We start from the raw sequence: 26,448 nt of genomic DNA on the forward strand, positions 1-26,448 counted from the left end.
TTCTATTATTTTGAGATACAGCAGAACTTTATTTTTTAACAGTAGTGTAATGAACTCAAAGTTTTAGGCTTTTCTTGGCTGTGGGGAGAAAACTAAAAAATGTCATTATCAGTCTTGTCACTTCAAGTGAAATGTTAGTTTGGATATCCACTGTAAAGCACTGACAGCTTAAGCATTTATGTTGCTTCACTGTAGTATCCCTTTTTGTTATGCTTCTTGGATAAGTTATTGTGTGGGATTAGTGTACAGGTGTTTTCTGTTAAATTTAGGGTGTGTGGATTTTGTGAAATGTCACATAACTGATTATTTTTAATAGCTATAAATGTCACATAACTGATGATTTTTAATAGCTCTTCAGTTCTGTTGTACAAGCAGTACTTTGCCCCTTACAATTTTTTCCTTGCTGCAGGAACATATTTTATATACATGGTTTTCAGCTGAGGAAAATGTCTTGATAGTGGAGGCCTATGTACTCACTAAATTATTGTGGAGAGTGTATTGAGCTTTGTAATGTGCTCTTCCGAATCACTGCAGTTTATTTCAGCTGTAGCTGTTAAATTAAGTTCTTTAAAGAAGAGGGTACTGCTCCCTTATGGCAAGGACATACATTTAAAATGAATTTCTGCTTTGAAAATTGCTGTGTAAATTATGCTCTAAAACTCTATTTGCATGTCTTAGCCTGCAGCTAGTCTACTTACTAGGATTATAATTTTTTAAGCATAGTGGTAACTACTATGAAATGAACTTGCTTGAAAGTCAAAATTTGAGGGTGTTTTCTTGTTTTTTCTTCCTCATTTATTTCCAGTAGGCTTTGAGATTAACTCTGCTTCTTTTGTACCACTGAACAATTAGCTATTCAAGGCAGTGGAGGTCTCTAGTTTTAAATGCAGTCAGAGTTTGACTGTGACAGGCCAAATAGTAATGGTGATGCATGTCAAGGAGAGAAACCAGACCAACTTTTAGAAACCATTTTAAATTTTGTCATGTCTCAGATCCTTCCCCCTCTCTCTCCTTGGCTCTGCCAAGCAGTGCTTCACTTGTAGAATTGCCCTTTTTGGGGGATTTTTATTGTTGAACAAATATAAGATAAATTCTCTGTTAAGAATTTAATGTTGGAGAAAGTGTTTCTTCAAAACACCAATGTTTACAGCTGGCAGTCATTTACATCTAATTTAACAGTTGTAGGCATGTAGTTTGGAGTTTTAAGTTGCATCTGTGAATGTTACACAGTTTTTGATAACTGAACTCTGGAAAAGATGAATAGGAACAAAGAAAAAGCAATAAAAAGTTATTAATTGAATGTAGACTTCTGCTATCCTTGGTTCTGATTTAAATTTGATGTGCAGAACAGTGACAGGACAAGCAAAATCCACATAATTATTTGTAAGACCTGTTACACAGAAGATTGCTAATTTCAGGTAACTGGAGATTATAGAATCATAGGATCTTTTATGCTGGAAAAGACTTTTTAAGATCAAGTCCAACTGTTCCCCCAGTGCTGCCAAGTGCACTCAGTGCTATATTTAGACAATGCCCCTAGGGATGGTGACTCATGCACTTGCCCTGGGCAACCTGTTCCGATGCTTGTCAAACCTTTGGGAGGATCTTCTGGTGACTTGGAAACATTGTAATGTATCATCTACAGGGTTAAAGATGACATGAAATGTAAGGAGCACTTACAACAGGTTTTCTGATCAGATGAAGGCTGTGAAGTGTTAGATGGCCTTTAAATAGTGTCAACAGCAATTCAACTTACTGAATTCTGTTAATGAGCATCATTTCAATTAAGCAGTTGCACAGAATCTAATAAATGCTGTGTGATCTAGTAGTGTGGTTGCTAAACTTAGCTTTGTCGAAAGGTTTTTTCCATATGGAAATAAATTAAAAAATATAAATTTTCTTCTGATAGTGTGTACATATATATAACACTCGTTTTACATTGGTTTTGTAGATCCACTAACTTCACCAAATTCATCATTGTTTAATGACTTTGCTGCCCTCAGCGTGTCTCAAAGGAGGAAGGTAGGCAACAACTAAATCATAAGTAGCATATTTATACATGAGTTGACAGGGAAGAAGATCTGGAATAACTTGAAATGCTACATGAAATAAGGATAGTTCTTCTGATGTTTCTAGATTTATTTTAATGTGTTGCTGCTGGTAATAAATAAGATCTTGCTGCTTCATTTTTGCTACATCAGATCAGACTGCTGCTACTATTAAGAAATACTCCAGGCACTTTTAAATTGAAGTGTATAGCATATGAAACTTAGTACTTAGCCCATTGAATTTGAAATCAAATTATTTTTATTCTACTAAGGGACATGTGACCTGCAAGCCTTTGTGACAGCAAGTTCAGAATACTAAAGATTAATTTTCCCGTTTATTTGTATGTTATGTGATAGTAATTATAACAGTTCAAAATGCATTTAGGTTAAGAGATATTGTTATCATCAAGAAGCGAGGGTTTGGGGTTTTTTCCATCCCTCTAATTTGTATTGAGAAATCTTTCTTTTGCTGAGGGCTAGACAGCATTTTCAAACACCTTTGACCTGCAGCTGTGCAAGCTGTGGTGTTTTCCAGTTATACACTCAGTGGTTGGAATAAGAGACGAAAGTTTGATTACACAAGAGTTCCCTCTCATTTTTGTGAACTGTCGCTTACCAAAACCAGACATCACCTTCTCCCAACTAGTTATTAAGTTTTACTTTCACTGATGATTTTCATGTTCTACTACTTATTAGCCACATTATCCTGAGCTTTCCTGTAGTAAATAATGAAGGCAAGATGCATCAGCATGTTTTGTACTGTTCCTGCAGGTGAAGATTGAGCTTAAAGATAATTGCTATAGTTGGTCCATCACACTGTTTTTTAAATATAAATGCTGTTGTAGAATGTTAATTTTGTAATACTCAGATGTATCCAAACTACATGGAATATCTGCATTGCTCTTTTCCTTAATGCCAGTACAGTGCACTGAAAGTTGGATGTAAAGAACTATAAATGTGTTGCTTATCCACTTACCAAGGCTGGTAAAAATAATTGTACATTCCTCCTTAACACAGGCTTTCAGAGCTGATATATACACATATGTATGTACCTGAGTATAAACTTGTGCTTGTGTATGAACCACATGCAAAGAAAATAAGCTATCAAACAGAAGTATTGCAAGAACGACCACTGTCTCTAAAACTACTTTGAAGTTAAGCAGTACAAAGTTTCCTTGTAAAGCACAGATACCTGAAAGCTCAAATAGTGATTCAGAGTGCTTTCTGACTTGGTCCACTTTTTCCTTAAGAAAAAGAAGCAAATTAAGGCACTGGCTGCTAAAATACTATTAAGAGTAAGTTTTATTTGTAAAATTGATTACCTTGGATTTTTTTTTCTAGTTAGCATTTCAGCTATAACTGGCATTAATTAAAAGAGGTTTGTGTTTTTCTTTGCATATTAATGATTTATTTTTTATTATGACTGCTATTTTGTAAGGTATGCTTATATTGAATGTTGTTAAATACTTGAAATGGGGAAGTTTTCATAAAATAATACTTGAGCTGTGTAAATCTAGGCATCCAGGCTCCCTCTATAGTCAGCAGAGGGAGGTGAGTAGTTTAAAGAAACATTTAGCTCTCTCTGAGAAAAATACTTTGACTAGATGTTGGTAATTGTTTTAAGTGGACAAAATTGATGGCTAAAGTTATGAGAAATTAATAAGTTTTGACTGACTTTTGCTGCCAGTCAATACGCTGCAAGTAGTTATGATGTAGGTTTAAAATGTTTTTAGTTTTTTTATTACAATATCCAAGTTGTCTGAAGTGATATTCTTAAAAGCCCTAAATGCTTGAGAGTCAGGTATTTAAACTTGTATGTTTCCCCTCTAACCCACTGACTGGGCTTTGTTTAGAGCTTAAACGATGGGGTTTATTAGGCCAGTGCTTGGTGCTGGCTGTATAAAGGGAGCCTTGGTGGCTAGTTCAAATGTAGGTGTTTACAACACTTACTGGTTGAAAAAATCTCCATTATCTTACTAAGAGCCCACGTCTAAGGTTTTGTTTGTTCTGAACTAGCTGGCAAAACCAGCATTTCCTTCGTTTATCACTGACTTGGAGGACAGATATAATACAGTCTTGGTAAGTGAATAAAGAACGTTTGCTTTCCTTTAAAAATATCACAATTCTAATTTGTAGTATTTTTAAGTATTAAGTTATTTGGAACTATGTAAAAACTACATGTTTGTGTTGTGTAAAACTGAATAGTTTCTGTAAAAGCATGTGATATGTAGCAAGTTTGTCTCTGGATAATGCTGATCATGTTATACTGGCAGCCCTTTAATAATGGGCAAGCCATATGGACAAATATTTGAGATCAATAAAATATTAAACATAAGTTGATGATTGTAATTCTGAATATCCTTGCTTTTTAATTAGACAGTATTTTTGAAACTAGTTAGTATGACTGAGCTATTTAATTTGCTTTTGATTATTTGATGTTGAGAGCCATTCTTCTTGCTGTTTAAAAAGTAAACATAGCCCTTGAATTTTTATGAACATTCTTGAGGTAATTATCTCTGTTTAGAAATTATTAAACTGCATTTCAATTTTAGATTTCAGGAAAGCTAAGATTACTGTTTAAAGACATTTTTATAGGATACTTAAAATGAAATCAAAGGAGCTAAGTATTTCTGTAGATGGAGCCTTGGTGGAGGTTCTGTCAACTGTAAAACCTTCTGGATTTACTGTCTGGTTGTTGTAACTCCACATGCAGTAAGACAAGCAACCTTAAAGTGAATTTCCTATAAGAGATTTTTAGGTAAGTATTAATCTACAATCCACAAATAGGATTTGTGAAGCATGGAACAAAAGCTAGAGTTAGTAATCGACTAACACCCTTTCCCAAGAATAATGATGTCATGTTTATTTCATTTTTTCTTCAAATACATGTTATGCTTTTTAAAAATAGGGTGGCATTCTGAACTTGAACTTCCTGGGTGTTTTTCCTAAATTGACTTTAGCCATTATCTAGAAAAGTGCTCCTCTCTAAACCCAAAATGATCTGTCTGGAAAAGTTCTTGCTTCAGTTTTAGTGCTTCTGGTAAACAGTTCATAAAAACTTGTGTGACATAACTGATCAGAATTTGCTGTCAAGGACATGACAGCTTATTGCACTCAGATGACAATACATTATAAAACTTCTGTTTAAATTTGCTCTGAGACTGTTACCACCAATCCAGGCTAAAAGGTTCCTGTACTTGTCATGGGTCAGCCTTACAGGATAGTGAAAAACATTTATTTTTACATTTTACTTTGTTTTTTTCATACCTTCAATCCTTGTGAAAACTGAACTCTTACGAAAAGTTTCTAACACTGACTTATTTCCATTTCATTTTTTTAATTGTTCAGTCATACCTAGAGGAGGTCCATTAAGGTGAGAACAACTTCAGCTCACAGGCTGCAAAGGATGAACTAATTGCTGTACTGAACAATTTTAAATACAATTTTAATGTTGCTTTTTATGTATTTTGAAGAAATTTTTTCTAGAATGCCTTCAGTTGGTTTTAGGTGAGTAAAGGCAAGGACAAAAACTCGAGATTAGAAAAGAAAGTATAAGAGATTATCTGAATTGTAGTTCACCCCGAGCAGGGTGCAGCTGTTCATTGCCATCTGTGGATATTTACAGCAAGTGAGACTGGACTGCAGACTTAATTTACTTTGATGAGCAGAAATAAATGTGCATAGAAAATTATTTGAAGCAAAGACTACCTATAAGCTTAGTCTGAATGAATGCGAGCTTTTTAATGAGTATGAGAAGAGTTTGACCTCTCAAGTTAAAAGAAAGCAATAAGGATAACTTCAGGTCCTGTGGATATTAAATTCTCAAGACTTATATGGTTGCTATTTTATTTTTGAGTGCCCTGCCTCCCATCTAGTTTTGTTGCCTGTTGAGAAGCTTTATTTCTCTCCAGCTTCCTGTTTCCAGCTCTGTCTTGACACTGCTGATACCTGATCATTATCTAGTTCAGTGGTATTCATTGAAAAGTCATATGTGCCATGTTTGGTCTTGCTGAATTTACTTCTAATGAAAATATGAAAATGTGTTGAGACAGTTTTCACCTTTCAGAGCCTCCTGTATACAATCTCAGAAGTATGAATCACATTCTGATGAGTTGAGGGGTTATGATCAAGCATCATGTCACTGTGTTCTAGGAGACAGAATTATGGCTTCACAGACTCTCTAATGTACCTGGGCTACATTTATATTTCAAATCTAATTTTTTCCTTCTAGGATTTATATACCTGTACTGCAATAATAAAACATTATAGTTGATGCTAAAATAGTTGTTGCAGCAATGCAGAAAGACTATGCTTTATGAGAAAACTAATAAATGTTTGCAGGTAGTGCCGTGGTCTGAAATGTGTTACAGGGATATCATGTAATGCAATCTGCTTTACATTTTTCATTGGAATAGTTAGGTACTGGAATTGTGCCTTGGTTGTGTGCTCTTGCTGTCTTAGTTATTACTATTTAGATAAATATGTATTTTTCACTTTGAAGTGTGTCATGAGAGAATATATTATTAGCTTTTGTTTTTGTGTGGCTTAGTGATCATGATACGTAAGTCAAATTATAAAGGCATTTCCCTTTAAAAATGTGTAATACATTTTGTTGCCTCGTCCTTTTGTGTATTTGAAGTCAAGTAACTTCAAATGTAACTGTTATGCTAGTTGTTTGTGTTTATATTTACAAGCTTTATTTGAGTCTTTCTATGCCAAGGTGATTTGCAGTAAAACAATTAACATTTTTTAAACTTGTGCACAGGTTAGTTGAAGGCTTTATACAAATATTTAAAGCAGCTAGAAGATATATGACTTTTGAGAATTTGTATGCCTGTTGAAGACCAGAGTAAAAGCCACATCAGTCTTTAACCCTCTTACCTTTATATTTGATAACTGTGCATGATTATCCCATTTGTAAGTAATACAAAAATTTCTGCCCTATGAAAATAAACCTTTAAACATGAAGAAAACCTGTGGTTTGCCCATAGTTTCATTTAGCAGTGGAGTTTTTGAAAATACATCTTGGGGTGGTGGTACTCTGACAAGTCTTCACTATAGTTAGAACTATCTGCTTTAATGGTGGTAGAAAAAAGTCTGCTTTTCCACCAGTTTACATCAATTCAACAGGTGATATGAGTTTCTTAATAAAGAAGTTTGTCAGTATAACTAAATCCATGCCAGAATTTAAATTTGTGCTAATTCATACCTCATCCCAATGTAGGTGGGCTGCAAAATTAGTGAGAAAATATTTGACTTAGTTATGTCAGTTTTCTACTTCTGAACTCTTCAAGATTTTCATGTCTTCAGCATATATATGCATGAAATAATATTTTTTAGTATGTTCACCTGAAAAGTTTCCCTTGGCTGTGGTTTAAAATGTCTAATACAGTGCCTAATCTATTGCATCTCTAAAATTTGTTTAAACCAAGAATTTTTTTTTTTGCAGTGACCAGACGTGTTGCTCTGGACTAAGACACATTTCCATGCCAAATGTCACTCTGAAGTTTTCTTGAGATAGAAGAGTACATCTTCTTTCTCTCTGTATGATAATTTTCAACTAGTGAAATTCTGTCCCCAGCCAAACCCAGGTTTTCATAAGCAATCTGGATGGAAGGGTGTCTAGTCTGTTAAATTCATTTAACCTCAATGTATAATATTGGAAAGTTCAAAATTATAAGCATATCAGCATTATAAATATTAGCATAGTCATCTTTTTTTCCACAAGGGAAGAAACTCTCCACCCAACAACAAATACTAAGCAACCACACAATTATTTTTAAGCTGTTGACCAAGCTCCTATTCCATTTTTTTTGTGGATATCAAAAATTAAAAAGTTGATTCCAGCCTTCAGAAACTGAGACACAAAAAACCACAGATGTGGTCTGGCTGTCTACCAGTGGGAGGTTGTAACAAAAGAGGAAGAGTAAAGGGTATTTTGGTTAGCAGTTAACCCAATCCATGTAAGGGGATTTTGTGGCTCTGTTGGCTACAAAACTTAAACAGTTTAACTTCACTTAAAAGACAGCTTTTCTTTTTCCTATTTCCATCTTAAAAATCTGTTAGGATATTCCTGTTGACCATAACTCGTGTTCACTTGATGTAACACTTAACTGGGTTCAGTAACACACAGTAATAGTTGTACTCACAGTTAAGGTACTGCTTAGCTGATTGTACCTGTAGAGGGACTCAATAACATATTGAAGTTTATATCTATTGCCTGATGTTTCATGTACTGTCTTATTCCAGCTAAACAGTTATGGTTGTTGGGTGAAAATAGCAATAATGACACCAGGAACTTTTATTTTGGTTTTAGTTTTAAAGACGTAACAAAACAGAAATTGCTCCTTTTTCAGTAAACTAGGAGCCTAGTTGAGTGTTTAACCTCTTTTTCTATTGCTCTCTTTGCCATTAATTAAAAAAAAATGAAGTCTTTCAAAAGTCAGCATTAAAATTAAAAGTGGTATGTCCCACATAATTTTGGTAGTAAAGTAAGGAATACAAGTAAAGTATGAGTTTGTACAGCTTTTTTTTCTGTCTGACAATGTAATATTGTTTGTATGTGCAGGTACAGTCAACTCACTGTACAGTAGATAATCCCCAGCTAATGCTACCATGGTACCTTTTAGCTATAGTAATTTGGTAATGCTGCTTCATTTAGCCTGTGATGGAGAAGGCTTGAGGTGACTTCTGTTTGGTTTGATAGTAGAAGCACATGGACAGCATTGCCATAGCTCAGACTCTTCACAATAATTTGAAACTCAATAGCCTGCTCATGTGTTTGTGTGCTAGACTTCATTGGGTATGTTTTGGTACTAAAAAGGTCTTGTAAATCTAAATTCAAAACCTGCTAGTGGTAAATGCATTTTAAGGAATAGGAATGTAATTTGGGACCTGAGTGATCCTGAAGAAATAGAGTTGCAGATCTTCAGTAGAAGAAAACTTTGCAGTTGTGTAGTTTGATTTGTCACCTTATCCGGACTTAAATATTACATGAAAGTCTTTACAGTTTGAATGTTTGTAGATATTTTCTTGTTTGAATTTATTCCTCTAGGATAGCCATGGAACATCTTACACTAGAGGTCAGTTTAATCCTGAATTAGAAAGAGGAAGTGTGATATTGGCCACTGTCTTTGAAAGAGGAGGGACTAGAGGCAAAAACACTGCTACAATGGTAGAAGCAAAGAAGAGATGTTGAACACATTCCCAAAGTTTTGTTGAATGAATGAGAACCAAGTAATTAAACTGACTTGAGGAATACTTTCTAGCATGGGCTCATGAAGCTAATCATCCTTAGTAGTGTTCTCATGTGAAGATGCTACTTAGGAAGGACTTGTTTTTGGAGGGGCTTTCTTTTATTTCCAGTGTAATGTTTTCAGACTTTAGAGGTTTATCTTTCCTAGTAATTGTGCCAACCAGTAGGTTCCTATCATTAATTGCTGGCAGCAGCTTGGTTCTGCAGGGCAAGGGTTATAATTATTAGCTATGGCTGAAAATGCTTACCCTTCTCACCCTGGGGGAAGCTAAGCTGTTGCTAGCAATTAAAGGTAGTTAGCTGTTCCTTGCCTCCTATAAACATTTGCAACCAGTAGTTACTACATCTGAACAGTTTTTTTACCTTATAGAGTGTAGGGGAGGCAAAAAACCTTTTTGTAAACATCCAAGAGACATTTTCCCCAAGCACAAAAGTTTAGATTATTAGTCCAGATTGTCACACCCTCTGTGTTTTAGGTAGATATATGTACATATTTTTATATATGTATATATATGTTCAGAAATGATCAGTGGGTGATAAGTTCTTGTTCATTTTAAGGTGAGCTGTTTGTGTTGCTTTATTTCCTGCTCTGTGTAGAGGCCGGGGATATAGCAAAGTCGATACACTTATTCCAACTTCTCAATCTATTTGCTTTCCCTTCTGCTGAATCTCTGCTCTTGGCAGATACTCTGTTATCTGATATCCTTTAAATTCAGATTGCATTTCTAAATCAGATTCAAGTTTGCTCATTGGGAACAAGTGTTATTTAGAATTACTTCGGTGCACACAGACAAAAATTTATTTTCAAATGTTAATATTGTGTATTCCATCTAATAATGTCTGTCTAAATAATGAAATCTTGACCTAGTAATCCCCTACTGTTTTATGATAAGTACTGAAAGGGAAAAGCTTTCTTTCTTACTCATCCAGTGTTTAATTTCATTTTTAAGACAAGTAGGTAAAGAACTACTGAAACATGAATTTGTATTTGTCTCTATATAGTCTTTCATAAAGCCTAGAATACAGTTTCATCCTGTTGTCTGGAATCTGAATCCTGTTGTGACCAAAATAGCCTTCTTCCAGATTCGCTCATTTCCTCTTTTGTTTTGGTTCTCCTTTTCAAGATATTGGTAGACAACCAGTTATTAGGGAAGATTATAAGAATCCTTTGTGAATGGAAGTATATTTGGACACTGGTTTGTAGTACAGTAGTCTGAGGCAGACTGTGCCCCTGCATTTGGTAGAGCATGGAGAGAATGAGAGAGATGGGAAAGCTTCCAGGGAAACTGTTACTCTTTATTATGCTATTTCCAATAGTCAGCCAATGAAAAATACATACTGTATTCAAACCCTGCCCTAAAGTCCAGTCTTGCTTGAATGTCCAGCTTCTTAGCTCTAATGGCTTTGCAGGTTAGGATTTTAGTAGTCTTTCTTATTTACTGATGTGAGTTGGTCAGTAGTTGAGTGTTTCTCCAAAAAAACAACCAGTATTTAGTTTTGCCATGATCAAGTGTGTGTTGAACTGCAGGAGGACTTTGTGCTACCCATCACAGATTTGATTGGTATGCTAAAATTCAGTCTTGTTTATTGTTACTAAGTTTGGTTAACACCTCCGTGGAGTTTATTGCCTTTGATGGTTCATAATCTATGTTGGTATCCTTGGGGTTGTTTGTGGTTTTGTTTGTGGGTTTTGCGGGTTTTTTGGAGGGGTTAGTTTCTTTGGGTTTTTTGGGCAAATGAGGTACTGTTGGCTCTACTGAATTTTCATTCTTTCCAAAGCTTTCAGCCTAAAACGTTCCAGAGAGGTAGAGGAGAAAATTTATTTAGCTTTTGTTTTTGCAGCCGTTTTATGGCAGTTTTGTCCTATGTTTTACAAATTGTTTCTGTGTGAGTGGGAAATCTTCTCCAGTTAGATTCATGCCTTGTTTCCTGAAGAATAATTTCTAAAGTGTGTATGAAGGTACATGTTGCTAAGATTTCTCAGGTGTTAGGTGAAGTAGGTACCTGAATAAAGGTAAGTTAAACTTTGATTACTTAGAGTGATCTGTATCCAGGTGATAGTTACACTGTCACGTAAAAATGCCCAAACAAAACTCGACAGCAAAGGAAAACCAGCCAACCCCTGCAGTTTGATCCAATTGTTGATATAATTGGCATAAAAGGCCCTTGTCTAAATATGCATAGATGCTTAAATATTTCTTTTGATGATATTTACTATCTAGATAGATACACATGGGTTTGCAAGCACAGAAAAAAATGGAAAACCTCTGTACTTTACCTGTTTGAAAGTATTTAACAGATTTTCTTTTTTACAGTATGCCTTTTGAATTTAATGTTCATATTATTTTTTATAAATAGTTCCATTTGTAGAGATCATTGCCAATGTAATAGAAATGTCACTGTTAATGAGGTGCAAGTAATTCCTGCATGTTAACTTCCTCAAATGTGTTTTATTTTCTCAATTTTATGACAGTTCCCAATGCATTTGTCATAGTAATTCTTGTCTGTTTTCACTTAAGACAGTAGCTGAAGTTATTTTTTCAAATATTAACCTGAGCAGAAATGTTTTCGTCAGAGTTCTGCTGCAATTGGTTACTCAGTTCTACCTGATTTTTAAAAGCAAATTTTCAGGAGATGAGTCATGGCAAATTTGAACTTAAAATTTATTTGGTAGAAATTTCAAAGAAGGTTTTCATTATTATTATGGGGTTGAAGGTATTTATTTTGAAAATATATTTTTAAACAGTTTTTTAAACAATTTCTCATTTGAACAGAATTTCCAAATTTATATGTATATTTCAGTGGCTGACTCGTGATGGATGTCTTTGCTTACAAGTAATTAGTAGTCCCTGAAGTTTATTTGCTTTTTCATTTTTTAAAGCATTGTTTATTATAACCAAATAGTCAGGATTGAAAGGAAACAGTCTCAGTTAAATTTTACTTGCAAATTGTTTCCTATTCCACCAATCCAGAATCATATCACAGTGCAATACCTATTTTAGTGTAGCTTTAGATGAGGGTTGTTAGGAGTGGCCTGGTTTCTCTCCTTCTTTTTCATAGCCCAGGAAGTATCGACTGGGGATGCTGGATGAGAGGATAGTTCCCGTGGGATCAAAAGCAAGAAAATCAAAGAACCCTATTGGCTGTCTGGCTGACAGGTGTAAAACAGGAGTACCCATCAATATGGTTTGGTGGAACAGAGTCACAGAAAACAATTTACAGGTAAAATTATTTTTTACTAGTCATTTTTTCAGTATTTTGGATGTTTTATTTTCAGTTCTGGAAAATGTTAGAAAGCATTACTCCCGGTATAAGTTAAGTTCAAATATTTATTTCACGTAATAGGCATAGTGGTCCTCTAAGAGAGTGATTTGGAGATATTTAATTATCTTCACCCATTGCTGAGCTGTATACTTCACTTGAGTTTGATATAATCTGAGGACAAGGAGCAAAAATAATTGTTTAATGTATTCTAACAATTGTTTAATGTATTCTAATATTTCTGCTGGTAAAATTAGTGATTGTTCTTAAAATGATTGGCACAATGCAAATAGATGCCCTCAGTACAGAATTTGAAGACATTGCCATCATGTTCAGGAAGTATGAATTCTTAAGGCTGGAATAGTTTATATTTCTCATCTTGTTTGAAAAATATATGCAGCTCTCACCATTATTTTGCCTAATTCCGGAATCTTCTTCAGCTCTGTAAGAGGAGGGTGGTACAGCTGGGTTTGAATATCTCTTTACCAAAGTAGCAGGTAATCCTTGGGATGAAAATGAAGAATAATTCTAGCTTAGGATGAATCTGCTTCGTGTCCCCTAAAGTGGAGTTTAGATGGAGATTGTTACATTGGTGGGAACTGCACCACTGCTTCTAATACTGTTTTCACTTGTGTAGTGCTTTTGATTTCTCAGAGATTGTTATTTTAGGCTTCCTATGATGCTTATGTTATTTTTGGTGTTTTCTAAGTGAATGAAGTGGATGAATTGATAACAGACTTCTAGTTAGAACTTGTGGCACTTTAGGATTTTCTTTCAGTTCACTGAACCTCTTCCATGTGAGGGCCAACATAATGCTCACATGAGCTCCTTTCCACACTGATATTAGTTTTGCATTATTTGATGTTTGGACTTCTCTGTGTTACTGAAATGAACAGTCATGGCAGTGTGATGTAGGCAGCATGACGCTACATTGTTTAGGGACATTTGGACCTTCAGTCTGTCTTGGTGCTTTTGCTGCTGAGGAAGCAGCATAGCTACTGATGGAGAAAAGATGAAGCTCAAAGGAAACATTGGTAGAAGGACCAGGTAGGCTTGAAGGACAGTGGTGACAGCCTGTGAAGCAGTACTGTATTAAAGGGAGAGAAGACTGACAAACTGATTTTATCGTGTCTATCCAACAGGGAATGTAAGCCATAATTAAAGACAGTTCTTCTAAGGAGAGAGAATCAGAAAATTGGTCTTTAGTTTTCAGGTGGACATTAGAGGGCAAAGAAAGTCCTGTTTGCTCTCCTGTCCTCTGTTGTTTTCTTGCTGTACGGTGTTGCAACAAGCTTTGTTGTTAATCTACTCCATTTAGATTAGAAGTGAAAGAACTTAATCCTTTTGGAGGCTGGAGAGGCAGTAGCCTGAAACTTGAAGCTTCTCACTAGGAGCAGATATCTTCTCAGTACCTGAGCACTCTGAAGCAGTGTTCAAAGGGTGGCAAAGGGAAGGAAGCTCAAGGTCCCCATGCTTTCTGAGATTGCATAGCTTCCCATGGAGATGTGGGCTTTAACAAAGCATGTGTATGGGGACACAAAGCATGTACGCATGTGTAGTGGAAATATGAACAGAAGGATGTGCCAGCCATAATAAATAGAATTGGAGGAGGAACAGGAGGGATTGAAGAGAAACTGTGGAATCTGACAAGACTGAAGAAGGAAAGGTGTTGAAACTTGCATTGTAAAATAATTTAACTGTTACTCCTGCATAGCTATGAATCTATAATCCACATCTGTTTTGTTTAAATATGGTGTTACCCTTACATGATTGAAAGTGAAGTCAGAGTGAATTGTACTCTGGATTGTGCATTAAAAAAGCAAAATACCCAAATCAAATTTTTTTTATAGTGATGTATCATACCTTATATTAGGAAATGTCCTAAGCTACTATACTACCACATGATATATATTATAATAGCAAATGGTAATCCTCCTTAAAATAGTAGGAATAGATACATGTTAGTTATACAGATTAGTTCTTATTCACCATTAGTAGCTGATGATTTTTTGGTCAAGAAACAATCATAGAAATGATTTTTTTCAAGTATGTTGTATTAGGAGCATAGACCTCTAAAATTTTAGATGTTTGTACAGGACATTAAAGGATTTTTGTTAAAGAAATATGAAAATATTCCAAATCTAATTTTAAAGCTTACTGTTTAGTGAGATTTACTTGCCAGTTGTAACAAGACTTTGCTAATAGTTTTGTCTGAGCCTGTGTTCTAGTTTATAAACCAATAAATCTTTAGCCAACAAATTTTACCCAGTTTTAGTGAAATTGACTCAATTCTTCTGCAAGAGTAGTAGAGTAAACGAACTCATAATGTTGGCAAATTGAAATTTATTAGAGACTATTGTTGGAGTGATGTGATGACTTGTCACAATAATGATAATAATATAGCATGTAACACAAATTCAATGGTGGGATAGAAAGAGATTTGCTTTGAAGTCCCTGGCGACCTCCCATGTCTTCTGGGTTGCTCTGACATCACAACATGCATCCTTTCCTGATGTTGCGGCTCGCAAGGAATCCTTGGAGGAATTGCACCAATGCTCTGTAAAGTGAATTTCCTCATATAGACCCTATGCCCATTAAAAAACCAACAAAGAAACCCCAAAACCCAATAACAACAAAATAGCAACATGTTAAGCTCAAGAAAGACTTCTGCATGTTTCTGTATTCCTAAGAGATATTATGAAAACCATGCCAAAAATAAACTGGTAAAGGAGTGCCCTGCGTTATGGCGTGGGTGTGGGTTAGTGGTGGTTTTCTGTAACCATTACACGATTATGTAATTTGGGATGTCAGAACAGATCAGCATGAATTTGGAAGTGAAGGAGAACATAAAAAGAGAACAAAGAGGCTTGTATCCAGTTTCTAGCATGGTAAGTACATTAGCACATCCTTCTAAAATTAACAAGATTGGCCTACTTTTTGAGTTAGGTAGCTGGCTTTGGGCTTTGGTTGAATGTGGAACCAGAACCAAACTAATGAAAGTACTATTACAGCCTCTGAAGCTGATGTGATGTCTCTGCTGCTGCTGCTGTAGAGCTGTTTTGAGAGGTGCTGAATGAGAAATGAGAGAGAGAGAGGGTGGTTTCCAGTATTTCTGTGGGATCCCTGTGTGACTTTCTGAAGGCTTCATAACTTGTATGGCCCTGTGTTCCAGCTCACTTCTGTACTTAAAGGCACTTTGAGGATTCATTTATTGATTAGTGCAGCAGGGGGGCCTTACAAGTTTATTACCAAGGAGCATAAAGACAAATCATGTGTAGCAGTTTATAGTTGATGAAACAGGAATTTTGATTTTATTTTTGGATTACAGAAATATGTTATATGCAACTCCTTAACAAATAGTAATGCCGCATGCTGCTGTGTTGTCCTTCCAGTGATGGTCTTCAGCTTAGATTCTTGGCTTGCTCTTTGCTTTCACATCTGTATCTTCTTTTAAGGAGCCTTGAATTATTTTGGGATGTGGTGTTTTTTGCGCTTGGTTTGTTTTCCTTTTTGGTGGTATTCACATAATATTTTGTTTCTTCCCCTCCATGCTATAGTTTAATTTTGTTTCCTTTTAATACCTTTAAAAGCATGAAAGCCACCAGACAAAGTCTGAGCTGACTGGTGACACAAATGAGTTGTTTAATAGTCCCGGCCTCCTTTTGTACTTTTTTGGTTCCATCCTTAGTAATTGCATCGTGGCTAAAATCAGCCTTCATTTGGACTGCATTTATATGTGTTTTATGACCTTTTTTTCACTTTGATGTACAGAAGTATAGGAATTGTTTTTTAAATGGAGCTGGATGGACCCAGTTTTGTGGTCTGTTTTTGGAAGTTTCTTTGCAAAGCTGACTGAAAAGAGGCATGGACATAAATTAAGGTATTTAGATGAAATTTCTTCATGGAATCATTCTGAGAACGCATGATAGAGGTATTCAGGTAATAATTAGGGAAGTTGCTTCACTGCTTTAGTTGGACAGAATCTTTATTAAAATAGTGGAAGAAGGGGATGAGATTTCAGTTGGCAAGGTTGAGAGGAAAAGGGAATGATGGAAATTTTAGCAAAGGTATCAGAAGTCACCTTAGGTAGTTTGCTAGAAATACGTAAAGTATTTCTACTGACACAGCTGTACTTCCTTCTTTAATGCTGCTTGTTGAAAACATGTTGATTAACATTTTGAAATTTTGTATATGCCTTTTTATGGGACATTTGCCTTTGGAACTGAAAAGAGACCTATTTAACACAGTGCAGACAGTGCTAGTAGGCTTTTTTATTGTTTTGGGTTTAGAAGTAAATTTGCTGCTTTTTGGCATCACAGTATTGCATAGTCATTACATGATTCTCCCATGTCCATTCTTCTGGTTACTCTTGAAAATTAATAAGTTTTCAATACCCATTTTTGCTAAATGTTTTAACAATTCTGATTTATTCTGACTTGAAATTTTAAGCCTCATCTAGCATGAATAAGTTACTTTACTCTGAGATGAATAATTAATTACTAATTAAATGAAATTTGTTTAAAAGCTGTGCTTGTGCAAAATTTAAACATAATACAGAATGAAGAAAATATTTGCACTAAGAAGATCTAGATTACTTTCATTCTTATAAAAGTTTAATTTTTTAATGTCTTGAGGAGTTTGGTAGGATTCTAATGGAAAAAATGTAAGAATACTCTATCAGGTTCTAAAGCATGGTTACTATTTAAACAGCTTTTCGAAGTTACCATTGATCCAAATGTAAAGCTAAAAGTGGAAATTATACTTTGTATTATGAGTTAACAGTGTGAAAGTAGATTTTTTTTTTCTGGCCAAGACTATAATATTTTGAATCATTTGCCATTAAGAATGTGGCTTTCTAATTTTGGCATATTTGCATGGTCATTGATGCTAAATGGTTATGTACAAAGATTCAAAAGTAATTAAAATATTACATATTAAAGAGCTAATAGTAATATTACATTCCCTCGGTTTAGTCACTTAATCTGGCCTCATTATTTTCATTATTTTCATGGAAGAAAACTTTTCAGTAAAATATTTTACTTCAGGTAAAATGTTTTCAAAAGCATAAAATTCTTAATAACTGCAGCTTCACATAGATATAATGAATTTAAATGTGGATTGGGGCTTCAGCTTCAAATTATCTGACAGTAGCAGCTAGTTCTGACCATCAATCACTAGAATTTGCTGTATTACTTTAATTAGTTTATTCTGGCTAGTGACTGTGGAACTTGAGTATTTTTCTGTATTTAGAAAACAACTTGAAGATGGAGGATCTTTTAAAATTGTTACCAAAAGTTAAATCACTTTTTTTTTTACCAGTGGGGAAAGTCTTGGATTGCAGCTTCATGTTTCTAGCATCACAGAGAAGTAAAACAGGCTTTCACAGTACAGGGTCTATCTTCATAGATCGAAGCTGTTTATTCATATGCAACATTTTCATCAAAGTTACGTAAAAACAACTTAGTCTTACCAGGCTCTGATGGCCATCCTGAATTGTGATGTCAAAAAATGGAATGAAACTGAATTTCCATCAGACTTGATCCATTGCTGTTTGTAATTCTACAGCATAAACCAGATCAGCTCTAGCAGATTTGTGGGTTTGACTCTTTCATTTGGATAAATTAAAACACCTACCAGTTAAAGTAGAGCTCTTTCTTAAAGTGGAGCTGCATTTTAAAATTTTGATGGTTACAGATACCTTTTAGTAAGTAAGTATCTTTTAGTAAGTAACTTTTAGACATAAAAAACTGGCAGAATACATTGAAGTTGCAGTTGCAGATGTAAGAGTTGTTTGAATCAGTAGGTGAAAATGATAAGAGTTTAGCCAGCATGCCATGGATGGGATTTTGGGAACTGTCTTGGTTGCTCTAGGAAAGTCTGAGTTACCCTCTAGAAGGTGTCTGTCTCTGCTTGCCTGCTTCAAACCTAATGCTGTGTGCTGCCCTTGTCGCCTGGTTGATGCAGTATTTGCATGAGATAGAGCTGTGGATGTCATTGCTACTTTTAGCAGTGCAAAGTAGTTCTTTGGAATTATGTTCTTTTAGCAAGATAATACAAATCCTGTCCCTTTCTCTCCCAGTTGTTTTGTTTGATGACTGTTTAGTTCTATCACTGTTAGGAAAAGTTCTACTTTATTCTTTACCACCTCTGTAACTTTTTCCAGTTTCAGTGCAGATTTTGCTGAATGTTGGTTGCATGCCAGTTTTTATCTAGAGGAATACCGTTCTCTTATTTATTCCTGTAGCTAAATTCAGATTTGTCCAGAATATTACCTTTTGAGTATAAATGTGTCATTTATGTGTTTTCAGTCTGTATAATTCAACTTATCATTTGTTTTGCTGTATTAGTGTATATATTAACGTTTTCCTTAACTATGATTAGAGTTTTAAAATTCATGTGAACTCTTTACCCTTTTAAATGTTTTACTTCACAATCTACATATTTACTTACAGCTGTTTCTTGAATATTCAGAAACATGCACACGTAAGGTGACAAATAAGGGGGTAAAGTTGATAACATAAAGTGGATGGTGGTTAAAATTTACTGTGCAATTAAAGGTAGAATATTTTTGCTATTTACTTTTAAATGGGTGTCTTCATTAATTGTACAACTTTGAGAATCTTCTTTTTCAGTGCATTGGAATACATTAATACTATGATATTTGGCAAAAATATTCAAATAAAGGTATTAAAACCCAATTAAGAAGAAGCTATTTTCAAATACTTTCTTCACTGTCTAAATTCATGTTCACACTCCACTTCTGATTTGGCACTAACTTACTTTCTCTGTTCCCACTTTATGTTGGTAAAATCAATATTGGTAATTTAACTAAGAGTTGATATATTGTGGTTATTTTAAAACTGCCTTGAAACCAAGGTAGTCCAATATAATTTTCTGTAAAGAACCATTATGTATTATCTTAACAGTAACCCTTGTCTATTGGGAGCTGTTGCTGTCCTCTTATTTTACCTAACTTGTTTAGACACTTTTGAGAGGTACTCTGCAGATTACTTAATAATCCTGTAATTTAATAATCTTCAAGCTTTTCAGAGTGTTCATGTAAAAATTGATTTTATTTCTTGGCTTAATGTAATTTTTGTTCCACTTCTGTCATTTGTAATTGGCTGTCCAGTGATAAGCTTTTTGCCTTTTGAGCTCTTAACTGGGATTTTCTTTTCCTAACCCTCACTACCCCAAATCAAACGAAAACCTCACCTCAAAACAAACACCACAATCCCAAACTACAAAACCATCTGCACTGATTTTAATAGAAATTAAAAATTACTTGAGTGTTTGTTTTGTGTACTAACAAGTACTGATGTTTGACCATCATTCTGCTTCTATTTTTTCCTGTGGCACCGAATTAGACTTTATTACTAAGGGTGCTAGATAAATGAAGCAGGAAATTAAAGCACAAGTTAACTTCACAAAAAACTTGAAAATACAGATCTGTTCGAAATAGAGGCAGGAGTGATGTTTCTAGTAAGAATCATTTTTACTCTTTTAATTTGAAATTGCTAGTTAGTTTGAGATGAAATTGCAGAAGTCACGGATGAACAGTCTGTGCAGCTGTGGCAAAGCTTTCTCAGTGTCTAGTCTGTTCTCCAACTTGTAATGCTTATGGAAAGCCCTTTGCAAAACATTATATGAATTTGTAGACCAGCTGCTCCTATGGAAAGTTTGCTTATACCACTTCAGACATAAGCTAAAAAACTCACCTAAATCTGTTCATGCAGACCAGCTTCCAGTATTTTTTGTTCTCGTTGGCAGGCTGTATGTACCTTAAAAACACCCCCTGTACTGGTAGGCCTTTCTAGAAAATATTTTCTGCCAAATAGACACTCTCCATCTCTTGTCATTTAAAATAAACATTTATTTTTTTTTAAACAGACACCAAATCCTTCTGCAAGTGAGTTTATTCCTAAAGGAGGCTCAACCTCCAGGCTCACTAATGTATCCCAGTCAAGTATGTCTGCCTTCTCTCAAGCCTTGTTCTCTCACCCCTCCATGGGAAGTCCTGCTACTGCCGGGTTAGCACCAGGTAAGTGGAGAGTAAATGATTTCTACTACAGTGATTTGTTTTGTCAAACTATATATATAGTTATCAGATTTATCAGGTGTAAATGTAGCTACCTCCTACTTTAGCTCTTAATTTTAAGGTAATCATTAAAAAGCAGAGGAGCTTTGGATTTATATTCCAGTAGTATGGAAATGAAACTGCGGGCTGTGAAATCTGCTCAGCCACAGCAACACTGAAATTAAGAACTTACTCTGCCCTTTTTGGGGAAAAGGATTGCTGAGTTATCACATACTGTGTCCTAAATGGTTCCTGCCAGAGCAGTACTTGAAGATGATTTAAAATATCCATAGTCTAGAAATGCATTGTAGTCTACAATGCATATGATCTTGGTTTACTGCACACCAGTGTGCTCTTTTTATTTGTTTCTAGACTGTGTGATGTAGAATTCATTTTTTTCAGTATTAATAAGTGCATATGGGGACCTAACAATCTGGATTAAAACCACAAAGTAGAAGACAAGCTAATTCTATAATACTGTACCTTGAAAAAAAAAAAGTGATAATTTTTATTGCATCTGTCACATGTAATCTTACTTTTAAGACCAGTTTATAGTTATTTCCCAGGTTTAAAACTGTTACTGAAATGTACTCCGTGCAGTCATGTAATTGAGTGACAGGTTTTTTTGCACATTTAAAAAGTTCAAGCCCTTCATACATTTTTTCGTTGTCCGTTCTTAAGATGTTAACTTAATTCTAATAATTTTGTTTAAATAAAATTAAAATATTTTTCATATATAGCCATCAGCAAATCTGGATATTCCCACTGCAGATTGTTTAATGAGTTTCTGTACGTACTTAAACCTCCAGGAGTCCCTTGTGGCTACCAAGAAGCATTAGGTAGTTGCCAAAAGGCAGACGGACAGATGTTACAAATTTGGTATCTATTGGCAATTACCATTTATTAAAATGAACTTCAGTCATTCTTGATGCCAGTGTCAATGTGACACTCTGAGGTAGCCTCTCAAGGCATCAGTAGAAGGCAGCATTTAGCTTGCATGTAAAAGCATAGCAGAGCAGGCTGGGAAAGGGATTGATACTTCTGCTGACCAAATGAACGTGTTGTGGTACTGTCTGCTTGATCCTATATTGTGCTGTACCGTCTTATTGGAAAACTGTTGTGTTTATATGCCTCTCAGCCTTGTCACCTGGATTGAAAAGTGTATAAAGGATTAAATAGAATACAATAAAATGATCTCCTTTTGGAAAGTGTCCAGTGGGGTCTCAGAGGGATCCTTCACAATTTCTTTACTATCTGTAAGTAATACTTGAAAGGATAAGTAACACTGATGAAAGAAGTTCGCACAACAATTTCAGCTCCTAGAAATAAATATAGATACCCATGCTGCATATTTTCTAGCCTCAGATACTATTGTTTGTTTATGGACAAGAGGGATGGGGGAGTAGTTGTAAGAGCTAACTTCAGGCAGAGCTGGCTTGTTTCCCTGCTCTTCCTGTATAACTAAAATGAAAATATAGTTCGAAGTAGCGATCTTCGTTGGATTCTCTCAATTTTTCTTCTCTCACTGAGTGCAGAATTCTCTGAACCTAAGTGTCCTATGTAAATACTGCTCACAGACATTTATTTTTATTTAAATGTCAACATTAAAGTTGTCAACACGATCGATCCACAGAAATTCCTGTTACCTCAAGGTCATCTAGGAGATGCTCTTTCTAAAAAATTATTCTCTTAAATAAGAAGGCAGTATCTTTGTGTGGGGAAACGTCACCACTTAGATCATGCTGGATAACAGAATAAAAAAATATGGAAATACATTCTGAAGTTGTTGTGAAAAAATGGCTGAGATATGTTAACTTTGAATAAGTGAAAACAAATTTAAATGAAACATATATAAAGGGTTCATAAGAATTTTCCTTTGAATAAAGATAAGTCTCTTTCTAGTTAAAGGGTGCCTACTCTCCAGTAGAATAACTTTGCAGATTTAAGTATTTATGTAAGATTAAGATTGTTTATTGCAATTTACAGGTTATTGGAGGAAATCAAAATTCATGAGAAATAAGGAAATGTAGTAGGAGTATTTAAGGCTTCCATAGTTTTATTCACCCATAACAAAGTAGGTAAATTATGAAAGCAGTCCTTTGATTTCCTTTTTGATGATGGAAAAATGTAAGTTCTTTCACATATCTAATGTCTAAGATTTCCCTAAAGGTAGGTGTAAATTAAAACCAATTTTGACATCTAGTATTTCTAGTCCTTGGAAAATATTTGTTCTGCCTGTCTTGTCGACAGTACTGCAGAAATACTGAAAAATATGACATGGGAAACCTAAAATACTTTAGTGGATAACTTGTTGGATCTATGCCTGATGTATCAAGTAGTTTGTAACATGGAAGAAGGTTACTCCTACATTCACATGTTTACTTATGTAAGTGTTCTCTAGGGTAATCTCAACACAGAGTCACGTTCTGGTGGCCATCTTGGTGGCCTTTAATAGAATATGGAAATAGAATGATATAAAATGCAACTTACACAAGTGGTGGGAGAAAATTGTTTCACCGAAGAGTTGTACAGATCTCATTTACCATTTGCAAACTCCTTTTCTGTAAATTCACTTGAATGCTGCCTTATTGCTCCTCCCTTTCCTTGCTAGTAAACACACCTTGTTTGTCATTTGTGTGGGAAATTTAGTAACAAGTTGACAATCTTCAAATAGCACTTTTGCTAACAAGCTTATCTTGCCCTGACCTGTGTAGCTGTATTCGAGTATTAATGTCATTAAAATTTGCAACACAGTATATGAAAGGAGTTCATGAATGTCACTGAAGTGATAAGACATCATCATTTTGTTGAACTTGAGAGAGAACAGATGTATAGCCCCCAGTAGAGAAAAATATCTGGGTTATACTGAAAGAATGGTGCCTTTTTCACTGATGGAAGCAATACCAAATTGCTGTTGCTTTTATATTTAATCCAAGTCAGGTTCTGAGCTTATGCAGATGTAGGTGATCCCATTTCTACTGCCAGTCTGAACCTGCAGGCTTAGGAGTCAGGGCTGTGAAGTTGGTGTCTCTGTGTCCAGTTGACACGTCTCCGTTTGTGATGAGCTGCAGGAGTGTAGTTCTCAGAGCCCACAGCCCCAGCTGGAGATGGAGTACGTCCAGCTGAGGTGGTTTGTGTGTGGCTGAAGGCCCCAAGAGCTTGTCCCAGCCTCCTGCATCAAATACGGTGCAGTTGAAGTTCCCCAGCCATTCCAGAATAAAGTAAGAACAGAAAAGGCAAAGAGACTCTAAAATGATCTTTTTTCCCAATTAAAACTGAAGAGGAAGAATTGATGACTCAGATTGTTTAGGCAATGAAGCAGATTTAATTAACTTGAAAATACACAGCTACAATGTTAATGACCTGATAGAAAGCTTATGGTGAAATGAAATAGTTAATGAATTTAAGGATGCTACTTTAAGTTCTTGAAATCATCCGATATTACAAGGTATTTTTGCTTTGTCATTCTTCAAATTTTACCTAGTAGTCTGAGGTATCTCTGAAGTACAGAACATTAAAATGGTTAAATATTAAATGTTTAAGCTTTGACCTCTGAATGTGTTATAAGCATTAGAGGCATAGGAATATGGTTGTGAATTAGCAAATCTGTATGCAAAACTTAAAAGGGTTTTTTAAAGCTTTAATGTTGTAGGCCAGCTGATTTGCATACATGTGAGCTTAATGAAATACTGCCTAAGTTGTGAATTCTCATTAAATCAAGAAGTTGTAGATACTGAGTCATTAAGAGATCATGCTTAATGCCCTTCGATCCTGATTGTATCTGTGTGAATTCTGAGATTCAAAATAGAACCTAGCTTTTAGTTCAAATAGATTGTGTGTTACAAAGCTTTATTAGAAACATTAATCTCATAAAATGTCTTTGAGCATTGTCTCAAATGCATGTCAAAGTCTGCCATTTCCTTTTCCTCAGTCACAATGAAACTTCAAAAATAAAAAACAAGGCAAGAAATGAAAATATAAGAATAAATAGGGGTATGTAAGAATGATCTCTCTTTATGGAAGAAGAATAGCATCAGGGATTGCAGGTGTGTGTAGGTAGCGTGCACAATTGCTGTGAATGTTGGGAAAAGATCTTCAAATCCAGCAACCATTTCCATGTTGGTGTGACACCATGATAGCTGCATACCATGCCACCTCTTTTTAGATATAAAGGTGAAAGAAGCCCTTTCCCCTTGCAGTTCATCTATTAAGATTGTATTTGACTTCTTCATGAAGTGTATTAAGATTCCCAGGACAAGGAATGAAGAGCTGCCTTTGCTGGTAGAAAAGTCTCAGGAGGGACGATTTGAAACAGGCTTTTTGATGTCTGTCGTAGTATTCCTGTTGGCATTTGAATTTCAATATAGGGGACTCTTGAACACTCTCATAGGGAAAGCTTAATGTTATTTGCCAAGATCACGGATGAGAGAGAGAGCTATGTATACATGTGTATATATGTATACATATATATACACACGTGTGTGTATATATGTAAATCATAAGTAGATTTTTAGAAGCTCATTTTTTCTTAGGCCCTTAAGTGAATAGGCATTTATATAAGCTGTGCTGTTAAAAACAGCCTCATTCTGTGAGGTGTGGTTCTGTTGTTACTATTGTATGTTGTATGTAGTAACACCTTTTCCCTGAGTATGAGTCAGTAGGAATATATAATCAGTTGTTAGTATAACTTTTTTTTCCCTCTAATCCTATTTGTTGTGATTAAATACTAATTTTAGTATGCTTTCAACTGATTGAAATACTAATGAAGTTGGTGATATCTACTTGAGTTTTTGCACTCTCTTAGCTGTCTTAAGTATGTAAATATGCATAAGTTCACTGTATTAAGAGTTTTTCATATTTTTTGTTGTTATACTGGGCTTTCAGTAGTTACTTAGATTGTGCAGAGTGTAGTGCAAGTCTGTCAGAAGAATATATCACCTTCAGTATTTGTTGTCTCAACCTGTCTGTACCCACCACAGCACTAGGAACAAAACTCCTGTAGCATGTGTAGTATATTAATATAGTTTTAGTAGAATAAACCCAAACTCCAGTCCAGCTTCTTTAATCTCCTGAACTCTCCATGCATATTGGCAAATGAGGAGGCCATATGTTCTGCCTACCAGATGATTTTCACTGAATTCTCAATGTCCTTTCAAAATGAGATCTAACTAGCCTGGAAGGCTGAAAGGATTTGTGTAATGCTATGATCCTTTTCTTTTCAATCTTGCATTAATACCTGTGCAAAGGCATTAAGGATTTATATGTGTAACTGTTCTTTGGCAGGAATAATTTTTTTAAAGAAGTAAACTTTAAAGTGGAAATTGTTTGAATTTGTATCTGTAAAAACCACTAGAGATCTTTTTTCTCCTGGGAAACTTGTAGTAGAAAGTCACAGTATAACTTCAGCAAGGTGCAAGTCTTCACTTTTCTGTAAGATAGCTTACTGTCTGTACAAGTAGTGTTTATTTTAAAGCAGGGACGTCTAATATGTATCATCAGAATATATGAAGGCTGCTGAGTTTTTATTTCATGATCCCTACAGTTGGCTGTTTTATTGAGTTATTCTTGAAGCCAGTTATTCCTGTCTGGGTTGAGATAATGTGGTTGTAAGGACTTCAGTTAATACAGCTTTATTGGAGTAGAGTGGAAAACATGTGCCAGCAGCTTTCCATAGATGAAGAGAACTCTTAGATATGATAAACTGTAGAGTTGCTTCAGTTTAATGGCCACTGTAATCATCCTTTGGCTTTTAAGACTAACACATTGTTTCCTTTGAAATTGATCTTTTCCCCCAGTGGATTAAGAAT

At 35.1% G+C, this 26,448-nt stretch overlaps 1 protein-coding gene across 4 annotated transcripts in view; it reads left to right on the forward strand.

The window, feature by feature from the left end:
• Positions 1 to 26,448, forward strand: part of PAN3 (poly(A) specific ribonuclease subunit PAN3) — a 79,948-nt gene that overhangs the window by 22,342 nt on the left and 31,158 nt on the right. For 3 of the 4 annotated variants that reach the window (XM_063394728.1, XM_063394727.1, XM_063394726.1), the window contains exons 4-7: positions 1,952 to 2,022; positions 4,065 to 4,127; positions 12,364 to 12,525; positions 20,455 to 20,605. In XM_063394728.1, coding sequence (XP_063250798.1) covers positions 1,952 to 2,022; positions 4,065 to 4,127; positions 12,364 to 12,525; positions 20,455 to 20,605 — 447 coding nt within the window. The remainder of the gene's footprint in view (positions 1 to 1,951; positions 2,023 to 4,064; positions 4,128 to 12,363; positions 12,526 to 20,454; positions 20,606 to 26,448) is intronic. The other variant, XM_063394730.1, reaches the window with a different exon arrangement.

The sequence above is a fragment of the Prinia subflava genome, chromosome 3 (assembly GCF_021018805.1).
Source record: "Prinia subflava isolate CZ2003 ecotype Zambia chromosome 3, Cam_Psub_1.2, whole genome shotgun sequence".
In the NCBI taxonomy this organism is placed as follows: Eukaryota; Metazoa; Chordata; class Aves; order Passeriformes; family Cisticolidae; genus Prinia; species Prinia subflava.